Below are 26,019 nucleotides of genomic sequence, written 5' to 3'. Positions count from 1 at the left end.
ATAATAGTCACAAATAGTGGCGTGTAGCACTCTTTTGTACCTTCAGCCACCTTTTTCCTAATTTAATTTCTAGCGTTTGTCCTCGTTTACACAAAACCGCATTCTTTTAGAAATACGATGTCGTGTACGACGGCGAATGAGTCGGTGTGAAAATTAAAAAAAAAAAAAAGAAAAAAAAAAGAGCTTCGCAGTTTATTCTTCTTAGTTTCACTTTAGTAAAATTAAGAGGATTAAGGGATTATAGTACGGATATTTAAGTAGATTGTTAAACTTTTTAAAAGTTTCTATAGGTGGCAGCAAGTTCGGCGACTGTGACCTATGATCCGAAGTTACATTAACTGTGTTTTTCTGGTGTCCTTCGCTGTTTTCAATATAAACCGTACAGAATAAAGATTGGATGTTTTTGTTAAAAAGTACTTTCTATCCTAATTACCTTTCAATGCACGTGTGAAATAAAAAAAAATCAATGTTTGTCCTTTAACATAATAAATAAACAATGGAGTCTCTTCATAAAATATCAGAATAACGGGACTTTGTAAACAGATTTAAAAAAAAAAATGACTGAAGCCATTATTCTCTTAATCCTAGATTTACAGGGATTGTGGTAGTCCAAATAATTAAGATAATTTATTTTAGTTTATGAAGTAAAAATCACAGATCCGAGAAGCGAATTTAAACTGCAGTCAAAAACACATTCCCGAATATTCTTACGTATGACCATGTTTTATGTTAACCCCCGTAATCAAGCTTAAGCCTTCATTGTCTTCCTCGGTCAAATTGCAGCAGCTCAAGAGAGCTGCAATATTATTATCAACCATTCACGGAACATTTATTTTATAAAAACCATAATGACTTGCTCATCAATTTTGGGGACATCAAACTGCGCTCCGAAATACTGAACTTCTTTTTTTTTATACGTTACTTGGCTAAATATGTTTTTATTGACTCAATGGATGTGTAACATATACAGTTAATGTAGATTAATTATATTAACTTTGATCCTGGATTCAAAGTTAATATTTCTTAAGCCAACTTAAGACGATAGAAATAGTTAAGACTTTAACCACAATACTTTTTGAATGCATTTTCTTTACAAAATAGTTCGTTAAAAGCTCATGCACCGAAAGGTGTTAATAAACAATGGAAATTTTCATAGTACTCTTTTAGAAGAAAATGAAAAATGTACTTGATATGTCGAAAACAAGAATAAGAAATCACAATAACAGTTGCATCTGCAAGAATAGTTAAGGAGAGGAAAAACATTGTAACGATATTGAATCAACTCTTTAAGTATGTTTCTTAAATGAGATAGAGAGCCCTCTGTAAAGATATGCTTTCTGCTGAGAAGTTCTGTGTTGGCATTCTGTCAAGCGTATAAAGGAATGTTTTCAAATGAAACCGAGTTAGCCGTTTCCCTGTATGATATCTTGACCAAAGCTTCCTCTGTGTTAATATTGAGGAAGCTTTGGTCAAAGTTAAGTAAATGCAAAAGGAAATACATTTTGTATTTACTTAACTGACTGGAATTTTCATCGTCAATTGAAAATTATTCTCACCCGAGCTGTAAACGAAGGGATGAGAAGACAATTTGTTCCTCCTATATTCGATATTTATATTGGCCCAACAGGGTGATATCTGAAAATTAATCAACGGCCTCAAATTTCCATTGTTAATCATTACCTTTCCGTTTAAGAATACAACTGAGTTATCAGTGGAAAATCGCATGATCTAGTTCAAAACTGAAACGTGTCGACTTCATTTAAAATATAAAGGACAGAATTTAAATTTTTCACTTGAAACTAAACTTGGCATGATTATTAGTACAGATAGAAAATCTTTACGAAAAACACCTGGAGTGAGACTGTTATGCTCATATAGAAAAACCGACCTTGAAAAGTACTTAAGTATTTTGTGAAACGAACCCGAGTAGGACATAAACCTTGTGAAACTCTGCCGGACTAAATAAGCAGAAAAATGAAATGATTCATTTTTTTCCCTGTTTTTATTGGCTACGTCGGATAGTGTGTGGTATCATGCGCAACCTTTGCTATCACATATTTTGCTGATGAGATTGATTGTTGGTCAGCTGCAGAAGGATTGGTCGATATAACTGAGAGAAAAATGGTGAACACATCTACTCTTAACTAATTCTGAGACATATTTTACTTCTTTGTTCTGTTAGATAAATTTGTTTTTCCCATTCGTGATATTTCGCATCAACTGGACAGACTACACATGAATGCATGCACGATCTTAATAGTCACTAATAACAGGATTCCCATGAGGCTGTGCGGCTGGCTAACATAAGCACTGTGGGTCATTAGGTAGGCGGCTCAACTTGGAGAAACAACCAAGTCCGGATGGGGAGCTAACCCAGGACGCCTGTCGTGTCGTTAGACGGTGAACCAAACAATGTTTGTAATGAGCCATGGCCGACTTTCACTACAGGCAGCTGCGAAACCAGTGTGGAGAATGGGCCGTGACTGTTACATCGCAACATCCCCAACTGCTCGAGGAGATAGGGTGGTATTCGACAGCCTATGTGGATAAGCCTTCGGTTACTGGAGAGTTTACGCTGCGTTGTTTTTATTTTTGAGTGTCCACTTCAAGGCTGAATTTTAGACTATTTCGTTACTGGCGTGTGTACTGTAGCAAAACAATAATACACTTTTTTTGCATCTAAAAGTGGTTACACAGCATGCAAAAGGACGTTCGATCATAGATCCCAGATGTAATGCCAAAAACATAATTAAGAATCTATGGTCACGTCATAAACCTCCACTTGACAGCTTCATGTGATTTGTAGTTCAGCTGTAGAAGGATACATTTAAGATTCGCGTACTAAGCACTTTACGACCTACATAAATTGCTTAAAAAAATGTCCCAAAAACAATGGAAAACAGCTATGAAATATCTGCTCAAGAGTCCAGCAGATGATTACAGTATGCGCCTATTGATTATGAATCAGCCTTTGAAAGAATCCCAAGAATACTGCTTTAGCTGAATTCTGATACCCGCTGCAAATGCAGCACACAAATTTTGTGCTTGCTTGCTGCTGTAGTATATCCCTAAAGCGAAATTCTTCATGCTTAGAATGCACATTGAAAATGTGTTAAATATTATTTCCATTTTGTATGAAATTAAAATATATCATTCTTTAGTTTCCTCCTTTGAATCCAGCCGAGGAACCAATGAATACTGAACTCGCGATGTACCTCCATTTCTTTAATCGTGGACTCCGGGAAGGGTCGCTGTAGCCACCCACGCTTATCTCTGGAACTCATATTCTTTGAAGGAATAAATATCGGAAAAAAGTGTACAGTATGAACAAAAGTTCGCATACTTACAATCTGAACACCCTTTTCCTTTGGTTTTAATATTAAAATCATTAACATTGTGTAGTGCTGTGAGCTTGTGAAGAGATTTTATCAAACCAAGCTGACCTACAGAAATGTAGTCCCATGGATTATTTTTGCACTTGACATCATTAATGCCACTTATTGCAGGATAAATCAGTAAAGATAATTGTGTATTAGCCAATAGGAAATGTCATATCACAATATTTTCTTTAGATAAACTGTACATCTTCTGGAATCAGATCTTAAGTCTCTTGTCCCCTTTTACCAGCATACTTGTTACAAACAGTCCACAGTATCAGTTATGAGAAATACCAAGTGCTGAATAATGAGTATTCGGCTGAGAACCTATCAGAACATTCATTATTCTGATGGAGTTTCGATAGTTGGTGTACCGTAGCCCTTCATTATCAGTTTCATGTCTGTAGTGTCATGTCATCATCATAAAAAAAATAATAAAAAAACATGCATTTTTCATTGACACTAAACAATTCATCACAGTTTCATACATCAAAACAGCTTAATGTCAGAGGAGTAATTTCGCTGAACTTGGAATGTATACTTTCCAAGGGATGAGATTAATGTCAAAATAGCAAACCATGCTAAAAAGAAAAGCTGATTTTCAATTACATTTTCTGAATGTTAATATGACCTTGATGTTTACAAACTGTGTCTTCATAATGCAGCAAGAAGACAATAAATCCTCTTTGAATTAAGAAATATAAGATCGCCTGTTCTGTAATGGAAATTTTCTAGTTGATTAATTTATTAATAGTTAAATTTGTTTTATTTCATTCCCAATCAGGCTCAGCTTAAACTGAACACCCTGTTTACAGTATTGAGCTCCGGTAAAAAATAAACGGGAAATAACTAGCTTCTAGCTAGCCTACAACTATGGAATCATTTGTCGTTTCTAAAAGAGAGTGAGTGAGTGAAAACCCAAAATTCCGAATAAAAAAAAAAAAGTCCGAACATTGAGGCTTTCACTGTTTCGTCTTTTGATAGATGCTAATGCCATGGACTTAATGTCCTATTGCGAAAAAGCAAAGCAGGGTTAGGAGCTTTGCATTCGTAGGATTTTCTATGAGGCCCTGGAAACATAGAAGATGGTTATCGCTTTTCTTCAATTATTGCATCTTTTTCACTTCAGTAAAGAAAGAAAAACGTAAGAACTAATCGGGATACACATATCGAGCCGTTTTAAAAATAATATTAATAGGGCAAGAGAAATATTCGTTTTTAATTTTATAAGTTGAAGCTTGTGAAACTAGTAGAGGTTATTTCGGTTTTCTGTGACATTCATCTTTGAAATTATCAAAATGTCAGAGACCAGTCTTCTACGGTACATACGAACTCGAGCTTCCAGCTAATACAAAAAGAGAAAATTGCTTAAGTTCTACATTAGATATCGTATTCTGATATTAAAATTGTGGAATAAATCTTACGAATTTCTAATCGTTGTTATATAAACGCAGACATTCATTTCGAGTTTTGTTTAATGCAATTTGCAGTAATTGCTGTAGTTTCTAAAAATTAAAAAAAAAAAAAATTAAAAATACATTTCGCCGAAGAATTGCAAACATCGGGAGGAGACGCTCATTAACTTTGTATCTTAGGAACAGATAAAAATAAACAGCAGCCCACTCATACAGGTTGGCTCTTGAGATTTCGAAGGCTTACCAAAAACAGTCGATTTAGATTAGTAAGTTTATCTTGTGGTGCGCAAAACTGAATTACCAAATTCCTATTACAAGAAGAATTGTACGCAGAATGGCAAAGTCCGAACTTCTAGCAAATTTATAAGGTGTTCTGCCAAATGGATGTTTATTTCTTTCTTCCACTTATATCGAAAGAGTTTCTTGTAGAGAGTTCAAGTGATAACTGGGAAAGTCATTTCAGTTGTTCTAATTAAAAAGACAACCGCAGACAGATTACAACGTTGGTCACCAAACACATAAATCAAGAAGTTGCACCGAGTAATTTTTTATTTTAAAAAACTGCCGTTTCAAACTGATTTACAGTAAATTGCGAAACTACGCTATTAAAAGAATTTTAATTTAGTAAAAAGGCCCATCTCACTTGATAACAACTCCACCTAATGAAATAAATAATCATCCACACTTTTTACTCGCTTTCCTTATTAAACGTACTTGTGGGAAAACTTAATGAATTTTTCAAATGAATTTAAGGCGTTCAAAGTTAATGCGTTTAAATTTGTAACCAAACAAATTAATGCATGCCATTTATCTACTAAAATTCCTCCCACTCTCCATCAACCGCCAATGATTACTCTGCCCAGCAATACTCAGCTCATGCTGGAATTTTATTTTTTCCCTTTAAAGGCCAGCATTTGCAGATAAATTTTGGTAAAATAGAACGAAAAATCTACGGCCATTGCTGTGAGATGAGAATAAGATGAAAGATTTTCATTGTCTCTGCTTTTCCTGTGAAGCAGTGATTTTTATAATTCGGGAACTCAGTTCAGGTAATTAAAACGTGAGTAGAACACAGCCTGCTTTAATTCTTGTACTGACAACTCAAAAACTCGCAGTTGAGTACCAGTAGAGCATGTGGTGACATTAATTCTCTTTAACATATAGTCGACTTCATATAAAGTCTCAGTACCATCACTATTAATAAAGTATTACATGAAATGAAATTTCCGATTTTGAAATACGTACCATGCTATAGTACGTATGCCACAGAATGGACCTCCCTGATAACATTTATAATAAATTCTCTTGCTTCCTCCCTCTAAGAAATGAGCACAAAAAGTTACTGCGAAATAGCAATGGAAAATTTACATGCAGAATTACATCCAGTTATTAAAATCGTGATGCTGCCTACCTGGAGAATGTATCCTCTGGCGTAGTCTTCGTACGTCCACCCAAACCCGTGTAATACATGAAGCACCTCCTCATGATGAAGCACGCTAAATAGTCGATCCAAGAGTATTTTTAACCGGATCGGAACCGCATGGGTACCATATAGCATGAGAGAGGCGATATCAAAAGCTATACTAGGCTGTACTAATTCCACCTGATGACAGTTAAACAAATGCCTAAAACCCAGCTTGTCTAGAGCTAAAAGAAAAATAAAATTTCATTAATTATTGATTGAGATTGAAACTTATCACAGTAAATCGCTATTTTGTAGTTCTACATGAATGAAAATTATTCTAGTAAAGTGCATGCTTTGTGTGCAAAAGTATTGCGAGAGAAACTAAAACAAATAACTATATACATGTATATATATTTTTTATTTTTTATTTTATTTTTTATTTTATTTATTTTTTTATTTTTTTATTTTAATTTAATATTCGAGCTCTTCTTCTGCCTTCGAAACCGATTGAGAACTTATGAAAATGCAATCCTTGCCATGAATCCTTGGTATTGCACTCCTTTAAACACGAACTCTGTTTAAGAGTCCGACATTAAGCTCTGGAAAAAAAAATATTTATCACATAAATAGACCAGACCAGAAACCGCAGTACCAAGTAATCTCTGACGATTGAATAAGTGATTTTTCCACTACTTAGTCCACAGAGAAAGTTTCTTTCTGCCTTTGGATACTGCTATGACTTAAATTATTAAATGGATTTTGATAAAATTTGATATGAAGGGTATTTACTAAATTTTATATTGATAATATGAGATTTAAATTATCACTTCAGACTTATTAGTTTATAATCCAAATTTCGTGACGAAAAATGCATCAAGAAAGTAATTTGCCTCAGCTTGCTGTTCGTAAGATGCCACTGGCAGTTCAAGTACTAAAATGATTACATTTTCACAATAAGTTGGTTATTGTTGCTCTGCCTTCATGTAGTTCAGAATCAGGAGATCATAGTACGTAGGTGAGCATAGCGAAATGAATCGCTTATTTGATTCTAGAAAATGTTATTAAAAAGATTTGGAGAAACTTAAGTAGATTCCCAAGCATTTATTTCAGTGAGAAGAAATAAATGTGTAACTTTAGAGAACAAAGAAGAAATGCAGGTAACTGAAGGTCGTTTTCTTATTTATTTTCAATAAATAGGAAGCTAACATTATGTTGCTTGATTCATATCTAGGAATGACCAGCAAATACTTTAAATTCTGAAGTGGAAATGCATTAACTAAGAAGGGAGTTCCGGGATGGAATTCCCTGTAAATAATTGGGAACTGGAGGATATGTAAAGATTATATGAACTGCAGTTACCTTAATTAGGTATGCTTCAAGAAAAGACGTACTGGTCGGTACGTCTTTTCAGTAGAAAAATAACTTGAGATCGGTTCATATCTATGGAGATGACCTAGAGAACGTTATGCAAATTTAATTTTCAAAGGAGTGAACTAGTCTTTCATATTAACACCCAATGGAAAGGGGGAAATGACACAGTTTTACAATTATCCAGCGTCTTTCGTTGGATAACTTCTGTTTTCTATGTCGCGATGAGATCCGTTTAAGAAGCAACAAATTCCTTCGATTTTCGGAAGACTTAAAAATACATTTTCTTTCAGTATTTCTAATATACTGAATAATGAACATTTTTAAGTATCAGTATATAAGAATTTACTCTGAAAAGAATAGCTGTGATTAGAACGTTAAGAAATTGTCATAATTAGACTGGTCAAGCAGGAATTATTCTAATACGGATATACAAGGTTCAAACGTACAGGGTTACTTTACCATTTCTGAGAGAGCTTTAAGGATTCGCTACTTTATTCGAAGAACTGGCCGAAATCGTTGAAAACGGAAGGTGAGAGAGTTCCATGTGTGCAATTAATCACGTCTCATCTTCAGAGAAACTGAAAACAAAAATAACGCAAGGGAGGGTAGAAAAAGATAGCGTTTAAGTCATTCTGGAAAGCACCACAAACCAACATTTGACAAGGACGGGGGCGAGTAGGGAACAAGGCTCAAGAAAATGAACCAATCGGACGAAAGTAGTGCAGACAAAGTTAGATGATAAATTACTTGCAGGCAATTAGCACGGCATTATTGACTCCACGAGAAGAATTACAGTGGCATGTTATCTCTGCGAAAAGAGCGCTAGGGAGGAATTGAGAAGGACTTCTTATCTACTCCTGGTTATCTCTACAAGCCTTGTAGGCACAGTAGCTTTCTACCATACATATCAAGGTGCTAAGGGTGGGGGCAACGACTTATCCACCCCTTTTAAGCCCGGTGTTTTCACTTGCAGTTCGTTAAAGTTATACATCGGCAATATTATCTACAGGTATTCCGCAGGGGGTCCTCGCAGCTTAATAAGCTTAAACACGATCCGAAGGTGAGACATTTCAACTAGAATGGCACGATAAAGGGATTAGGGGGGCATTCTATCTTTAACATGTTGTGACGTAAGATCCCGATATTTATCGGTGCACATTGTTTCTTAAATCAGATAAAACTTCCCATATATAAGATCCAATGAGGTCATTTCAAAGGTCAAAATGATCATCTCCTGTCCATTCCATTTTCTAATAATTTCAATTGAGTAACCTAATTAAGCGAACAATGGGATGCCCATCTTTTGTGTGTGCATCGCCACAAGAAGCCTTGCTTTAAATATCCTTTTATGATGCATCACAATAAGAATAAATTATAACGAACGAAGACAGTTTGTATAAATTGCAGCCCCTCCTCCTCCTCTGCTAAGAGTGGGCCTCACATTTTTCTAACTGGTACGTTTTTTTTCAGAAAGCAGCTTCAATTATTATTAGCTATGATAATTGGAAATCAACTACGACATGACAGTGCTTAAATTATTTGTTACAGAATCACTAGGAATTTACAAAGAAGACGATAAGGGGGTGAAAAAAAAAGTGTATTTTTCACTGTTGCGAAGTGGTACGTTAAAGAACTCTTTAAATCGTTCTTACATCGTAACAGGATATGATTTGTAGTTCTTCTTCACAGCACGATAACTTATCATGAATTTAATTCTTTAAGCAATTTCACTTCTTTTAAAATTAGCATTCCCACAATTCTTCTCCCCCCCCTTATTTTTTTTAAAGTAAGACCGTAATTGGATGCTTTGGATGCGATTGCGTGTCGGCAACGATTTCGTCTTTTTATTTTATTTTCTTTTCCATTTGTGCACTACGCTTAATGGAAGCGATCAATGATTGCGAAGGTTTTCTGTTTGCAAGCGCCATTTACCATTCCTCAATCTGCCAACGAAAAGTATAAAATATTACATTTGCTTGGCCTCTTTGTTTATGTGAGCTGTCTCACTTGATGGAATGCTGGGTATGTTTTCTCAATTAGAAAAACACGTCAAATGGTCAGTAGTCTGATGGACACCGAATATGGCGTGACACACGTCATGGCTGCCATCTCATGATTGCATCGTTGCGTTAGTAAATAGTATAATCGTCAGATGTCGCTCACTGTGACAATGGTTTCCTCCCGAAAATGAAAGGTTAATTGAGTGGAGTATTTTTTTCGTTCTGTGCACGTACAATCTGAAGGCGTAATAGGTATATTTAGATTTAAAAAAAAAAAAAAAAAAATTATTGCTGAGTACTTTAAATGCGTTGAACATTTATCAGCCCGGTAAGATGTCTAAAGATTCAGCTTGTATTTAAAAATGGAATAATGCACATGAAATTACTACTACTATTACTATTATTAATTACTACTATAAGATAAACGAGTACAGTGACCCTAAATTTTTAGTTACTTTTTTTTCCCGTCTTCACTGTTGTAGTCTTTTTAAACTTTAGTATAAAATGCACATGTTTTGTTAACAAAAAAATTATTCCGCCCACTGTTGCAAGACTTTTACATAAATATATTTAAGCAGTCCGTTACTAAAGTTGTGTTTCTAGAAATACCGATATGAAAGAAATGGAAATCTGGCTGTTAGTGGTGAACAGCTTGCAGGAAACCCACAACCGATTGAGCAAATAAGTTATATAAAATACACTTTTACACTTCACTGATTTTTATTGTCCCTTCATCAATTCTGTGCGAAAATAAAACGCAAAAAGAAAGACAGCTTTGTACAGGTTCTACGAGTGAACAGGGCACTTTAAATATTGACCGACGCTGTGCTAAGTAACAGATCACACTGAGACTTGGGAAAATAATAGGGTGTGAATATTTATTTTCCGCATTACGTGTCCTATCTGCGTTATCACTAAACTTTATCAACTTCCAAGAGATTTAATTTGCAAAACCCATCCAGAAAGAATAATGGCCACTCAGTTAGTTACCCACATAACTGTATTTATTACATAACAGCCTCGATTTTTTTCCCTCCAGCAGTTAACTTGATAACGTTACCGCTCCTTCAGCGACATCAGTGAAATGATGGCGAGATTGTAAAGAGTACGACAGTGTCGTTGACTGTTGTAAGCGGTAGAGGCCTTCTTCCTTATGAAGGTTATCGAGAGCCAACTGCTTGCATAACAAAAGCCCAACAATAACAACACTCTGCTAGTCACACCTTCGTCCCTAATTAAGTTGGGGAGTGAGGGATGGAGTGAACAATACCATCGGGCGGATCTTGTCTTCGGTCCCACGGTCAACTAGGGGGAAAGCAGAGTCTTAGCAAAATGCGAAGATGAAGTAAGGTGGCGACAGGTGGGAAAGGTACGAGATGGGAGGTCCGTGGATGATACATGGTAATTAGGCAATTTTGAAGAACGTGATTCCGTTTGCTCTAATAATAGTGTCCTTCAGGCGATTAGGGCCGTTGATTTAGGTAAATTATCTGGGTCGAGGATAGATGAGGGATACCTTCTTGAAGTGCCACTCGACACTTGGGGCACAATAGGAGGTACGGCTATTTCACAACAATCGCTGACCTTTCGACTTCCTACTTCTTTTTTTACTTTCAAAATGTTGTTTATTTCCAGACCGCTAGAGGGCGTATAATTACATCGCACAAAAAGAACAATGTCGGGCTGAATACAGGGAATATCGCGATCTTATTTTAGATGTTTGTTTTCTATTATTTTAGCTGAAAACTCGCGTGTGCTTCATTATTTGTGATGTGAATATTCACTCCATTAATTTATCTTCTGTGATTTAGTTTTCTTATTGAAGATTTAGTTAAAGGACTATTTATTTTCTCTCTCTCTGTGAATTGATCAACTTGCATTTTAACACATATGAGGCACAATTTCTGTTGATGTTTGAAAATGAAAACGAAACCCCACATTTTTATGTTTGAAATAGGAGATGAAAGTTCTTAATCTTTTCAAACAATTAAAAAAATGGCATTGTCAAAAAAGTGCAAAAAAAAACTTTGATACTCTATCATCTTATATTAATACTTAAAAATTTGTCTTTAGACATAATGCAAATCAATAACCGCGCAAGATTTTCTGCTTATCAACTTATGAAAGTTTCATATGGAAATGTTTCTTTTGGACAGAGATCTATCATTAACGCATACATGTGTGTGTGATCTTTCTATTTCGAGTCTTCCACAGAGCTGAAAGATGTCAGGATGATTCTGAGAGAAGTCAAGAAGAAAAAATTCCTTATTTTTGTAAGGATGCGAGCTATTCATTAAAAAAAAAAATACTGTAGATAGTAGATGAAGATTGATTTGATAATCAAACTTCATCTATACGCACTTTCAACAACATTCTCTTAACATTTAATCGAATGTAAACTGTTGGAAACAAAATACTGGAAGATCCACCCATAAGCCCCTTCGTAACGACGCAGGAAGAACAAACTTTGAATCCTAAGACTCGAGAAACCTTCATAAAAGCATTTTGAATAAAACGAGCTATGCTGTCTCAGTACAGATTTGGCAGGGCTTTTCCGTGTCTCTTCTCCGAAAAATAGGCGAACTGGTAAGTGCACAAATGCAGTTAATAGTATCTCTCATTGTGCTCTTTAATTGTCTCCACGTGATACTCAACAAGATCCGTAACACCCCTAGTCGCTTCTGTCTGTAGTGGATTAAAGTACAACCCGATTTGGGAGTTGCTTTCTATTCTCTAAAAAAAAAAAAAAAAAAGTACTTAAGTAACAGTAACTTGATTTCTTCATTCCTAATTAAGGGACGCACTCTCACGTCATTCGTCCCAAAATGATTAATTCCTTGTTGATAAATATCCAGATAAATGTATATTTATATGGATTCCTTGATGCTTGAAAAAAAAAATATTAAATCATTTGATTAAAACACACCATAATTTAAAAATCAAGTTCTTCATCAAAACCATGAAAAGTACTCTAAAAATCGATAGTTGAAGCATCGGGTACTTGCTTTTAAAGTATAGTACTTCCAGTATTTTTTTTTTTAATCCATCAGTATTCTCAAATGATTTCCAAGCAGGAACTTTGAGATAACTTCACACTTCTTCGAAGCATATGATTTATCACGTGTTTCCGAAAGGTATTCACCCAACTTTGTATTTCTTGACTGTTTTCAGAGGCAGATGGGCTTACTGCAAGAAAAGAAAAATCTTAGGCCACTTTTAAAATAAACGGCTTCAGAGTGGGAAAATCCACACAGGTATACATATGTGTGTCCTTGATAAATATTTTTATATAAAAATTATTTCACAAACTACATACAAGTAACTACGCAACACTGATCTTCAGCCTCGTTTGCATATTATAGATATATTATGCACATGCGTAAAACCGGAATGTATTTGTTAGAAAAAAGCATAAAGAATACTAATTAAGAAAGATTTAAAAAGTATTCATTAATTAATCAGTAACAGGGTGGAGAAAAATGGCTAAAGCAAGAGGAGGGGAACAGTTTATGGTTAACTCTATTTAAATATGAATTAACCGCCAAATTAAATTTTAAAAAAGTCTTCGGCTTGTTAACATGTACCATAGGAGATATCTTAATCCCACACTGAACGGGACCGAACTCGCTAGGGGAACTTAGCCCAAGGATAAGACTTATCTTTATAGCCTCTTTAATGAAGCCGGTACTCATTTTCGCAACTAGTAGTTGTCGTGTTGATAAAGTTTACCGCCGAATGTTAGGTGGAATGGCCACCCAAGGGACGGTCCCACCTTAAAAGCAGTTTTGAGAGGGGTCGTCGAGGTTTGCAAGTCAGCCTTCAGGATATGCGATTGAAACGTTGCAATTTTGAACGTGGGGTGCTAATTCATGAAATATGAAGCCCATGTGTTGAATATTCTTACCTCTAATGTAAACAACTAAATAATTAAGGCGATTTTATTCCCGGAAGCGTTTTTTTTTCTTAGTTAAGATCAAGCTTTTTTTTTTTCCCAGTGCAATCTGTACATTGATTTCAACAATGTGGATTCCATCCATGCTTGTCTTGTAATCAGATTCAAAAAAGTTTGAACGAATAATAACAAAAAGCAAATACTTCAACGAAAAGAACTTTACAAGCTGCCTGGAATACTTGTTTGTTCTAAGGCATTCCACAAATTCGCTAAAACAAAACAAAAATATAAAAAAACAGCAGTTGAAACGAAAACAAAAAGTACTCACACACAATGATTTTATAACCAATGGGTGATAAAAATCGATACAGATTATCCATAAAGTTGTGTCAAGTAATCTCGTTCACAACAAAGGTTCTGAAAATCTCTCACTAAAATAATGCTGAGGGATTTTTAGGATCAAAAAAATGTATCTGGTTTTCATGTTAATAAGTCGTCATTAATTAACACAGTACAATTACGGAGAATGTTGTTTATTTTTGAAAGGCAAGGTTATTATTTTAAGCTTACCTTTTAAGATAAATATCTCTCTACAGGTTACACAGATTAGGGAAAAAAGTCACTCTGAAATTCGTGCATGTTTCAATAATTTCGAAAGCAAATTAATTGGTCGATACCAGAAAAGTGTGGAAAGATGTCGTAAACTGCAAAAACAAAATATCCTTCTAAAGGCATAATAACGTATTCTAGGTACAATGTTATAAAACGGTCTAAGTTTTCAACACGAATATATGATTACCATTTCCAGCATAAGAAATAACGACAATAGTACAGCAGTTGCTATCCTTGCATTCAAACTCATTTACATCAACAATAACAGCAACTATCTAAGTCAATTCTACGTCTGAAATATTCCCGAATGATGAATAAAATAAACAATTTTACCCATCGTTAAATAATGGTCTCATTGAGGTCTTAAGTATTACAAATTATAATTTATGCAGATTAAGAAAAATGAATTCTTGAAACAGTTTATTAGTAGATTGTCTGCTCTACTGCCATTTATCTTGGCTTAAACTGTATTTCTAGAAGCTAAAAAGCATTACTCCTCCCTTTGCACCTTACCTCAGATTTATAGGACTCAACCTTGATAATTAAAGCCAAATTAAAAAACTGGTGAAGGTCTTCTCTCGAATATATTTTCAAGTTAAGTGGGACAGGAGGAAGTAATTGGATGGGAAAAAGTGTAGGCGATAATAAATGAAGTGACTTCTTTTGCTATTCAATAAATAGCTTTACAGATTGTGATAAGATTCGATTGGTTTTGGTCTGATATAAAAAAGAAAGCTTCACAATAACACCGCGCCTTGCAAATCTGGAACCTTATAATCATGATTATAACTCTCTCTCTCTCTCATCAATGTTTGCAATAGCAAGAGGATAAAAGCATGAAATACAAGAATAAAACGAAAACATAGACGCATTTTCGAGAAAATTATATCAGCAACACTGTGCGTTAAAGGAGTAAGTTTATTAAGTACAATTATTTAGCAGACTGCTGTGTATCTATTTATCACATATATACTTTCTTGCTGGAAAAAACAAAACAAAAGACTTTGAAAACATAATTTTAAGTAGTTATGCTATGGTCAAGCGTAACATAAGCCGCTTCTATCGTCAAGAAAAATTAATTTCCATAATCGATGGCTTAAAGGAAACATCAAAAATAGATAATTATAGTAGTCGTACAAAATTTTGTGTTTAGGAAAATTTGCGCTTTTTCTTGTAGAAATTTCAAGATGACCTCCGTTTTCCGCAAACTAGTGTAAGCTGAAATCTTGCTTTTTTTTAGCGCAACTAGTCGGAATTTTGTGCTTTGCTTTCGAATTCAAAAGAGGTGATGATTAACATGTATTCCGCCTGTGCCCTCCCTTCTTCAGTGGACTTTGCAAAATTCGATTTGATATCAGACTGTGACTTGGTTGTTTCATATCAGTTTTGTTTTTCACTGAAGTTTCATCACTGCTTATTGAGCAGTAATTTCCTTCAGGGCTCGAAATCGTCATTTATTTATCCATGTTTGCATGATTTGTTGATAAGGTGTTTGCGAGTTTCTGACTTCACGAATTGCTGGACAGTCTCATTTAGATTAATTTGCCGCATGTATGCACTTTTGTCATTTTTAGTGTACTTTGTCACATCTCCGTAGAGTATATAGATAGAAGAAAAAAGTTCACAGATCATTATCCTTCGCATTGCACTGTATAGAATAAAATTGATGCATCTTCGGTTCTATATGAAGTCTATTAATGTTTTTGTAAAAACAGAAAAAACACCCGAATTTTTTATTGGAATAAATACTTCAACACAAATATTTGTCCTCTGGTTTAAAAAAAAAAAATCGATCTAAGTGCAATTTAAAACCGGTTTCGAACATATGTCATTATCTTTATTTAAAATTCTCTCCCTAGTCAATTTGTATGAAAAATAAGAGTTACGAGATTTTCTGTAGCCTTGAAAATGATTTACATTTATGGCCACACACAGGGTCGTTGTAAGGGACGGATTGACAATCGTCGATGCGAGCTTTTGTGCAACCACACAAATGAAATCTTCACTAAAATATAATGTGATGGCGTTTTGAGGTGCAAAGATACCTTCGAAAAAGGTGAAGGAGGGTGCACGCACATTTTGTTGACGCCATTCTGTCAGTTGATGCTGTTGGTCATAATATGGCAGCATGTAAACAAATTAACTTTTACATTGCTGATTTCATTGTCACGAATGACAAAAGTAAAGACACAAAATAAATAAAAATAAAATATAGCCTGTGATATTTACCTCAGGATCCTTCCGATAAAGCAGGTTAATATTCTACTATATTCCAACTTTAAATGCATGTACATAGTTTTCTCAGGGCAATCATTAAGAAATATATTACCGACTTAGTCATTTATTCTCAGATTGCTTACCCCCCCCCCCCCGTAGATGTTCAGTAGCTATTATATCTACTATGCAGCTTACCAGATTATTTCACTTATTATGTAATGACCTGGCGAAGAATTAAGGTAAATTATGCTGTTAATGTCGCCTTTTGTGAATGAGTAGGATGCTACTCAATCACCCTCGAGATCTAGGTTCAAATACTAAGTCAGTCGATCATGGTAAGATTTTTATTCAGCAGTATGTTTTTCATCTTGCGCGTCATCCTATTTTGATAGTTTATCGAAAACACAAGCTTAAAAAAATCAATATTTTAATCCAATATATTTGGTCAGTGCTGAGGCGTTTTCAAGGATAAAGTTATGTTGTTAATTTTATCCTTGAAAATGCCTCAGTTAATGTATACGAAATATTGGAATAAAATATATATTAAATTATTCTTGCCGTTCGGCAAGAATATCAGTGAGAATTCCAACAAAGTTAGCGAAAAGATAAATAGATCCTTAAATTAAACGATCATGATGTTGATTATATGTTGAATAAATGCATTATTTTAGCAACTATTTAGAAGATTGCCCGTCCGAGATGTAATATCTTTTGGACAACTTGAATTTGTGAAGTACAAATGACGTTATACAAATCTGAAATATTCTACAACTCGCAGTTCCCATATCTGTAGTTGTAGTATTTGTAAAAGTTAAAAAAAAATATATAAAAAAATGGATCCTTTTCAGCAGAAAGCACTTAGATCAATCAGTTATCTGAATGATCTGCTCATCTTGCTTTTTTTTTTTAATCTATGAATTAATTGACTTTTTAGCATATTAAAGCATCCGTGATATATCATGGAAGTATATTACTTCCATGATGTATCACGGGAGTTCTCTTATTCTGTTTCATATTTTTACTGACGATGAATGATATGCAGCCGAAATTTTTTTTTATAACAAATAATTAATTTCACGTAAGTCATCCGTTTTGTTATTTAATGTAATTATGTCTACTTACCTTTCGTATTTTCAAAAAGAAAATAATTTGTGGTTCAGCAAAAAAGTGTTTTACGATTCGTTTTATTAGAATATGCAAAGGTTACATTTCTTTTATACCGCTTAACGCTATAAAAGATGTACCTTTTTCTGTATTTTTAAGGTCTAAACAGAAATTCAAGTTTTAAGATTAGTTCAACTTAATAAATTGTGGCTTGATTTGTGTGACTCACCATTGGATACTCAACCAAGCAAATGACGGGATTTAAGTTTGAATATATTAGGAACCAGTTACGTTCGTGGTATAGTCCAGACAATACGTGCTATTTTGTTGAAAAGATGGGGTTCAAATCCCGTAAAGTACATTTTTATTCAATTTATCTATCAGACATAAGCAAACAAAAAAAAAAAAAGATACTTTGTTTTCCAGATAGAAACTCAAGCATAACAAACCGGACGATAAACACATGCGATTAGACATTAACATTGGATTCCTCACCATTTTGAATGCTGTAATCGTGTATAGGACACGAAGAACCTTTACAAGGGCTTTTCATCTGGAAGTGAGTCATCCGAAATATCAAGCAGGTGACTCCCCCCCCCCTTCCTTCTCGGAAACTTAACTTGTGTTATCATCACGTAAAACAGGCAAACCGGCCAGGGACAGATGATGAATAATTAACAAACATGACACGGTGGCGTCATATCGTAACTGCTTCGGTCGCACTTCCAAACAAAACAACGCTCATGATCTTAGTTACCTTAAGACAATTCGACCGTTAAATTAATGACTTTATAATTGGTATTGCGCAAGCAAGTGTCAAAGTGTGTTTTTTCTTCAAGCACAGTTTATTCCATTTTTAAATGTAATAGTATTGTGAAATAACTTACTGCAAATTAATATTAATTAATAAAAAACTTTTAAAGGAAGTAGTTTGATTAATAAGTACTATTGAATTTGTTTGTATTGTTGACTAACACTTAATGTGCTGATCAGGAGAATAGCTTGATTAATTTTTAATGTTAATAATGAAATTCCTCTTCCGCATGAAGACATTCATTGATCAATGAATGTCTTTATGCGGATCAATATCCCACTTTGATCAAAATATCATTGATCAAATTGGGATTCGAATCTACTGCCTGTTGGAGGACGAGTGAACAGTCTAGCCACTCTGTCAAGTAGGTAAGTATTTTGTTATTATTTTTGTGCCTACATAAAATAATGAATTTAAAAATGAGTGAAAGGGAAGGAATAGTATGAGAGTAAATAAGCACTAGCAAACAATAGGAGGGTAGATGGAGGGAACGTTGAGTTATATCGGTTTTGTGTTGTATAAATAAGTCAGCGTATGGATCACCTATTCCTGATCCCTTTTTTATTTTGTAATTTAAAATACGGTCTCTGCCCCCTGATCTTGGGAATGAAAGAATAACCTCATGTATTTGAAGAGATGACGAGGCAATCTTTCGGTCTTGTTGGTAGGAGAGAAAGCGTCTCCACTCAACAGGCCATGGTTCGAATCTCACGGCGGACGAATTTTTTGTCGTCCGGTTTGGGCTGCCGCTCTGCTTTTGAGATTCGAAAAAGCTTGAGGAAGTTCCATGTTTGGCTTCTAAAGAGGATTATGTAGCCCTTAGCTTAACCACGGCACTCAATATTAGGATAGGTCTACAACCTTAAGTTAGAGGGATTCCCATATTATAATTAACATTTATTTGGATTTCTTTAAACAGCACGAACAGAGCATCAGCATATCCAGTGGTAGATTTTAAAGTAAATAAGCTTCATATTTATGGAGGGGACATGTTCCCCGCTTTTTGACATGCCCTCATGTTTAGCATTTCTGTGTGAGCATGTCCAGAACTAAATGGAAAACTTAAATACTGTTCCGTATTTATATAGTAATAAAGTAAACATTATCTCAGTAGAAATATCAAAACTCTATCTCGCAGTTTTCTCGACATTATTTATATAGAATATTGTGCGAATGAAATAATTTAAAAAGTGCATTTAGATCAATTAAGGTTCTACACGAGTACGTTAATGTCTTGCTGAATGTGTCCATTGTCCAACATTCCATTGAACATGAAATGATCAGTTCACATCAACTGGAACATAAGAAATAAAAATAAGGATCCGACTAAGAAGGAGCTGGAAGCAGGGAAGAATTACAACATAAGGAGGGGGGGGGGGAGAAAGGTATCGCTGAGAAAAGGAAGAAAAGAAAATATAAAATACAAAGTTAATATGCTATGTGCTGTCATCGCAGAGAGTTCCCTAATTGGGAATCCAAACATACGAAGGTCCGTATCTGACCCAAACCCACTTTCTTCTAGGGAGGGACCAACGAGCGTTGAGAATGTGAACGTGAGGTCGAGTATATTCTATCCTCAGGGAGGGAGGGGTCGGCCAGCAGTTAGCACCAAAGGGTCGCGCTACACCTGCGGAAGGTAATAGTTTGCGGCGACAGTGGAAGGAACTGACGGCGAGAGATTAGATGGGGACCGTAGCCAAATCGTGACTTGTGCCAACACCGGAGGCGGTCGTGACGCAGTCCCTGAAATTCTTCTGCTGGAGGCGGTCCGCCAGGCCATGGTGATCAGCGATGACAGAGTTGATAAGCGGACGCAACGATGGTCTCACTAAAGTCCGGTCGGCCGCCCTTCAACCCCAAATACGGCGGCGTACCCAGGACAACGTTAATAACTAAGACAAAAGGGGGACAGCAAGAAAAATCGCACGTCTGGATCATTCCGTCAAAGTGCTGGGGAGGAGAGAGGTCAGAGTATCCATTTGCCACACCCATGGAATATCCTTGGGATGTCAAGGTTTATTGAGTTACCTCTGCGACACTCATAAAGATGGAAGAAACACATATGAAGGTCTAAAGGCGCTGTCTCCTTCGTTCATTCTGCACATCGTGACTTCGAAAATACTACACACCAGTTCTACCAAAGAAATCTGGTTTCCTTTCGACTAAAGGAAAAAAAAAGTGGCGCCACACCGTCTGCTTTTCTGTTAGTTGAAGAAACAAAAAGGATTGACATGATTTTTTGACATGTGCATGTGTTATATAAGAAAACAAAGAAAACTAATTCTGCAGCAAATGTCGTTTACATGCATACTGCTGATATCTTCACGACGAAACCGTTCAGATGGTATGGCACTTAATTCAGCATTACAAGATACAAAATAGACAATGTTTGGATACATCGTTTTTGGATGTCAATTAAAAACAAATTCGGAAGGCATGATGTAAAACTCACTGTGTTTATTAACTGGTATCAGGGCGTAAAGTAGGGATTTTGATAGTCTGGCAACTGAACATATTTGAATTTTCTTCACACGACGTATTGTTTAAACTACAGAAATCATTAACTTTTGTTTATTTTTATTTATTTTCTTGGAAGATATATATATTAAACAATCTAACTTATTTCTTTAAAGAAAACCATGCTCTCAAGAAATCTTTGAGCAAATCCTAGTCTAGAAAAAACCAGGGTCTGAATTTATTCAGTGATCGGAGAATCTGGGCCTTTTTTAGTCGAAGCACAGCCGACCGATCTCAGACAGAAACACCTTCTGTCTGAGACACCTCTTTCCTCACCTTAGTTAACTTGTTATAATTTCTAAATTCGCCTAACGATTTGAAGCAAGCTGGTTTTATTTGGATGAAGAAAACGAGCAGAACACATTTTCCGGATAAGTAAGCCTTGCTTCCATTTATGGATAAGGCAAAAGTGGGCATCGCTCATTAGGAATTTTTTAATACTCCTCTCACCATTAAGTGAACAAAAGATGAAACGAAGGAAATATGGACAGGATGAAACGAAGGAAAATAGTTTATTTGAAAAATGAAAATATAAAATTTAAATTGTTCAAATGTGTATGACTATGAAAGGAAAGTTGAAATCCCACAACATCCACTTCTTTTCTTGAAATTCTGCATGTGCTGTTTGTTGTTAAAAGATTTAACTAAAATCACCAAACAAACGAACGCAAAATTTTAAAACCTGTTTAATTCAGAATGTGGATGAACATAAAAAGAATGAAGAAAAATGCACTGCCATCAAGTAGTTGACTTCGTTGAGGACTAAATCCTTATGCCGGAATAACGAAGTATACATAACAGTGTTTCCCGGCATCAGTATATCAGATCATATATATCGAGGAATATACCAAGGCAACTCGTGCCGAAAGTCGTAAACGCTTCTTGGATATCGCACCGTATCGTTGCCATCTCTTTTATTTTACGTTATGCTCATGCATTCACAGTGGATCGTCGAAATTCAAATGTCATATGTCTTCCCCCTCTAAACCGTTTCACTGTACTACCGATCTTCGTCGTATGCGGTAAACGTTTTATGTGGAAGATGGTTTTGTTCGTCAGTGTTTTCTTAGTGATGCCACTTAATTCGACTGGATGACCGAGTACACCAAGATGCAGTCGGTTATTAAAATGTCTTGACCTACCCAATGCATACCGAAGCTTAATTTCAGACACATTCGGAAACCATCCGAACGTTTTTTCCCTTTTCGCACGTGCACTATTGTCGCCTGATGTCCGTACAGACAAACGAGAGAGCTATTAAAGCCCTCATTAGGAATGTAATGCTAAGGCATGCCATCACTTGATAAGACACACGAGACAGTTCCCGCCTGCAGTAATTTCTATCTTAACATCGGTATTTATGCGGAATAATCAAAGATGAGGAGGAAACGAAGATGCACTTAAATTGTGCTTCGGCATCGTCCACACTCTGAACTTAGGCACGGATGGCAATTATTTTAACCTTTACTTCATGCGCTGGTGTAATTCAAGGCCAGCTTCAATTAAAGGTTGGCGTAAACTTTTCGCTTGTACGAAGGTGGTATCGGTACCCGGAAGGCGTTTCTTTCAAATCACGTGATTCACGACGTCTTGATCCTTCCTATAAATGAGTTACTGTATCGAGCACACGTCTTTAACTCTGAGATTGCAGTAAACGGATGCACACAGTCATTAGTCATTTCCAATTATTTCTAATTAGTTAGGATTCCTCAGTGGTTACCTTCATGCGTACGTTGAAAATTGCCACTGTAATGGTTTGGGGGGGTGGGGGGTTGTTGTTTTGTTATCGGGATTATTCGCGACTTTCCCTTACCGGGGTTTCATATCAATGACGCTACCATTTCTAACTAATCCTAAATGGACGCTTTCCTAGTTACCGTTTAGAAGGAGCCCTCTTTGTTTTATTGGAGGATGCCCTCTCATTAGTGACATCCTCAATCAGAATCACTGTTAGTGGTGGCGGATCCTCATTACATGGAAATGTATCTCGTCGAGATTGGTCTCATCGAATAACTTTTCCTGATTATTTTTGTGTAATTCTCTGATTATTAATAGTTTTAATTATGATGTTCTTATATAAAAGTTATTACAAAATGAGACTAACTGGACACCAATCACAATTCAAATTGCAACTGAGCACAGGTGAATCTCCACAAGCAAACCCACGTTCTAACGCGCTGCTCATTATGGAATATTTCATGTGAGGATGGGTGTATATAACATTGTTTTAAAACGTGACATTTAAAAGGGCTTTCAAATGAATGTGCTGCCTCTAACGTATTAGTGAAAATGTCATGACATTTACCCTTTTGTTGAAAAGATTCGATTTCGAACCTCGTCTCTGATGCTAGGAACCTCTTATAAAGATATTTCAACTGAATGTGAATTCAGTCCAGATAAACTAGGGGACAGAGTTCCCTTTCGAAAACTCGTTTTTTTTTTTTTTTTTTTTTTTTTTCTTCACATAGCACCCAATTTATATACAACGCCACTGGCCGAGAACACTCAATTCATAAAAGAAAGAAAAAGTGGACTGGGAAAAGATATGCTTCGTACTCCACCTCTGTTTAGTTTTTTTTTTTCTTCTTCTAGATGTGACTGAGCAATTAGTCATTTCTATAAATTTCTATATGGTATGCATATAATATTTTAGCTAAAACGTGTTGCGAAAGGGCAGTCGGGTAAATGTTTATTCCTTTAACATTCGTTTATTCATTCTTGAAATTTTTATTGAACATCAATAGAGTAGCTCTTCAGAAAAGCAACTTTCTTATCTTGAATTTCTATTCGACTTGTAAATGAGAATTCAAGCATGCCAAAGAATATCAGAAATACTTGAAAGAAGTATTTTAAAAAGTACATATTTTTTGTATTTATTTGTTATCCGAATATATACTTTGAGTATCTATGAATCTGATACAATACTTTGTTTGGATGGAGTGGGATCCGTCGTAGTTTACAAAACATTTACGTTGCCAACCAAACAACGTTATGGATAATCAATGACATTTCGTTAGTTCTCCAAATATCTCTTGGAGGGGAAAAAAAAAGTTTTCCCAATGGATATGAATCAAGTTGAACTAGTTGTGTCAGTCATGTTAAAAAGTCAGACGTTGTGAAATTAGTTTATTTAAACTAAAAAAAAAAAGTCCAGAAATTAAAGTCTTGCTTAAAAAGACACATTCAATTAGCTCATCATAGCGAGGTGTTAAACGTGTTGTTTCGTTCTGCAATGGACTTGAAAAAAATTAAACTAAAAATAAACTATAAAATGATAACCTGTCAGGAATATCGCAAAGGTAGTAACATTTCATGAGGTACTTTCATATTTTATTTTTATGTGAATCCAATCCACGAAAGGTCACAAACATAAGAGCACACTTTGTACCGTGGATGCTCTAATAGTTTAAAAATAAATAAATAAAAAAAATCCGGATATTTGGTTCTAGAGTACGAACATGGAGCCCTTTAAAACCACACCAATGTAATTCTCTAATAAGCAGAAAGACGTTCCCACTGGAGACGAAAACTGTCTAGTAACTAAAAAAAAAAGAATAATACCTCCCCCCCCCTATTTTAGGAACAGAAATTTAGATCCACCTCAGTTTTTTTCTGGAAAATGCAAGAGAGGAAGAATTGTTTCTTGCAGTGTCAATTTTTGTTGAACGTTTTAGGCATGCGATTCCTTTGCGTTTATACATATACACACGAGAGAGAAGGAAAAACTCACTTATAGTGGGCTGTTGCTTTATCTGCGAAGGGAGCACGAGGAGACTCGCTCCTCCACTGTTGTGACAGGTCTAAGTGAACAGTTGATTGTGAGTGAAGTACGCATTGTCTGCAGTAGCATCTCTCTGCATGACTGTTCTCTCGTTGACCAGAGCGGATTTCGTAACCTCGCCATAAAAGCAAGGAAGAGGCCCATAAGCAAACACGAAAAGGAAGCGGGGGGATAGGGGAAGACAGAAGTGGTGGCGGCGGTAAAAGGGGGGGGGGGAGGAGAAGAGAAGTGCTCGTTGTTCACCCGGAGGTGCCTCAATTACCGGCTGACAACAACTACAATAGAGTACGACGCGGAGCATTAGATAGATGGCAGCAACTTCAACCCAGCTTGCTCTATGACACTCAAATCCGACATATGAAATATCTCTCGCCCACCCCCATCCCAACCTGTGATTACAGCGGAATGCATCCCGCTCCCACCCCAACTTATCGGATGGTATCGAGACCTGCCACAGCCGGTCATGGAGATGCAGAGTTCCTGCCGTCGTGTCCGGCGGCTAGGTAGATGCACCGTCACTGGTTAAGACGGCCGCATCCGATCTCATATATCACTGACATCATCGCCAGGGCAGCATTAAAGCAGATCGACTAGTGGCACCAACGACGGACGAAGACATGGACGATCCGGAGACGACTGCGTTTCGAGGGAGGAGAAAAGAGGGGATGGAATGGCAGAGGGGGAGGAAGAAAGCAGCCGGCAAGCTCGGAGGTTGGGAAGCGCCATTAGCCAAAGCGCACACCTGGACACAGTAACAATGGATACTAGCCTCCAAATTACAGGGTTGCTGACGGCCGCCGGGAGCGGGAACGGCGAGAAGGTGACCGTGGGTCAGTCGTAGCCTGGTCGATGGCTCGTCGGGAGTGGACTGTCCCGTTCCGCGTTCAGTTTCGTGTTCTTCTGCAGCTTGAGACAGGTGGTTATCGCCGTGTCATCACTTGAGTTCTCCGCTCTGGCATGGACACGAAGTTCGTGGTTTTGGGGCCAGGACAACGCCCACAGGAACAATGGTATACGGCGGAACCCCTCTGGATGAGACAGCAGCGCGTCCGTGACAGAGTGGCCCAGTCGTCGTTTATCACGCAGTGTTTCCAGGGGATACGCCGGTGATAGCGGCTGCCCTGACCCCCAAACCAGAAGAGATATGAGAAGCGCAACGCAAATTATTGAAGAAAGTATACAGGCCTACAGCAACGCCCTCTACCGGAAACGATTTGTTGCGAATTCTTTGAAGCACGAAAAATAATATTTTTATTGTTCCCAGAAAGATGAGTACGTTGCTTATTTTTCGTTTTTCACATCCGCTACAAAGGAAACCAAGTAATTCAGAGACAAGGAAACTTTTTTTTTTCTTCTGAATTCTAGACTGATCTACAATATCCACTAATCACTAGTTGAAACAGCCAGATATTTGAGGATGCCTGTTAACATTGAGCAGCTAATTGCACACAATTTCTGCTACTGTTTATATGTATTAATTTAATTTTAGTCTCTGCGTAATGCTGCTAAGAGAT

At 36.3% G+C, this 26,019-nt stretch overlaps 1 protein-coding gene across 4 annotated transcripts in view; it reads right to left on the bottom strand.

The window, feature by feature from the left end:
* The window catches only part of LOC150098259 (zinc finger protein basonuclin-2-like), a 543,553-nt gene that overhangs the window by 36,291 nt on the left and 481,243 nt on the right, over nt 1-26,019 (bottom strand). For all 4 annotated transcript variants that reach the window (XM_090406426.1, XM_090406425.1, XM_090406424.1 and 1 more), the window contains one exon: nt 6,204-6,439. In XM_090406426.1, coding sequence (XP_090262552.1) covers nt 6,204-6,439 — 236 coding nt within the window. The remainder of the gene's footprint in view (nt 1-6,203; nt 6,440-26,019) is intronic.

The sequence above is a fragment of the Typopeltis vanoorti genome, chromosome 16 (genome assembly GCF_054136105.1).
Source record: "Typopeltis vanoorti isolate ZY-2024b chromosome 16, IOZ_Tvanoo_1.0, whole genome shotgun sequence".
In the NCBI taxonomy this organism is placed as follows: Eukaryota; Metazoa; Arthropoda; class Arachnida; order Uropygi; family Thelyphonidae; genus Typopeltis; species Typopeltis vanoorti.
The sequence above is the reverse complement of the archived record's forward strand: the minus strand, read 5'-3'. Positions and strand labels throughout refer to the sequence as shown.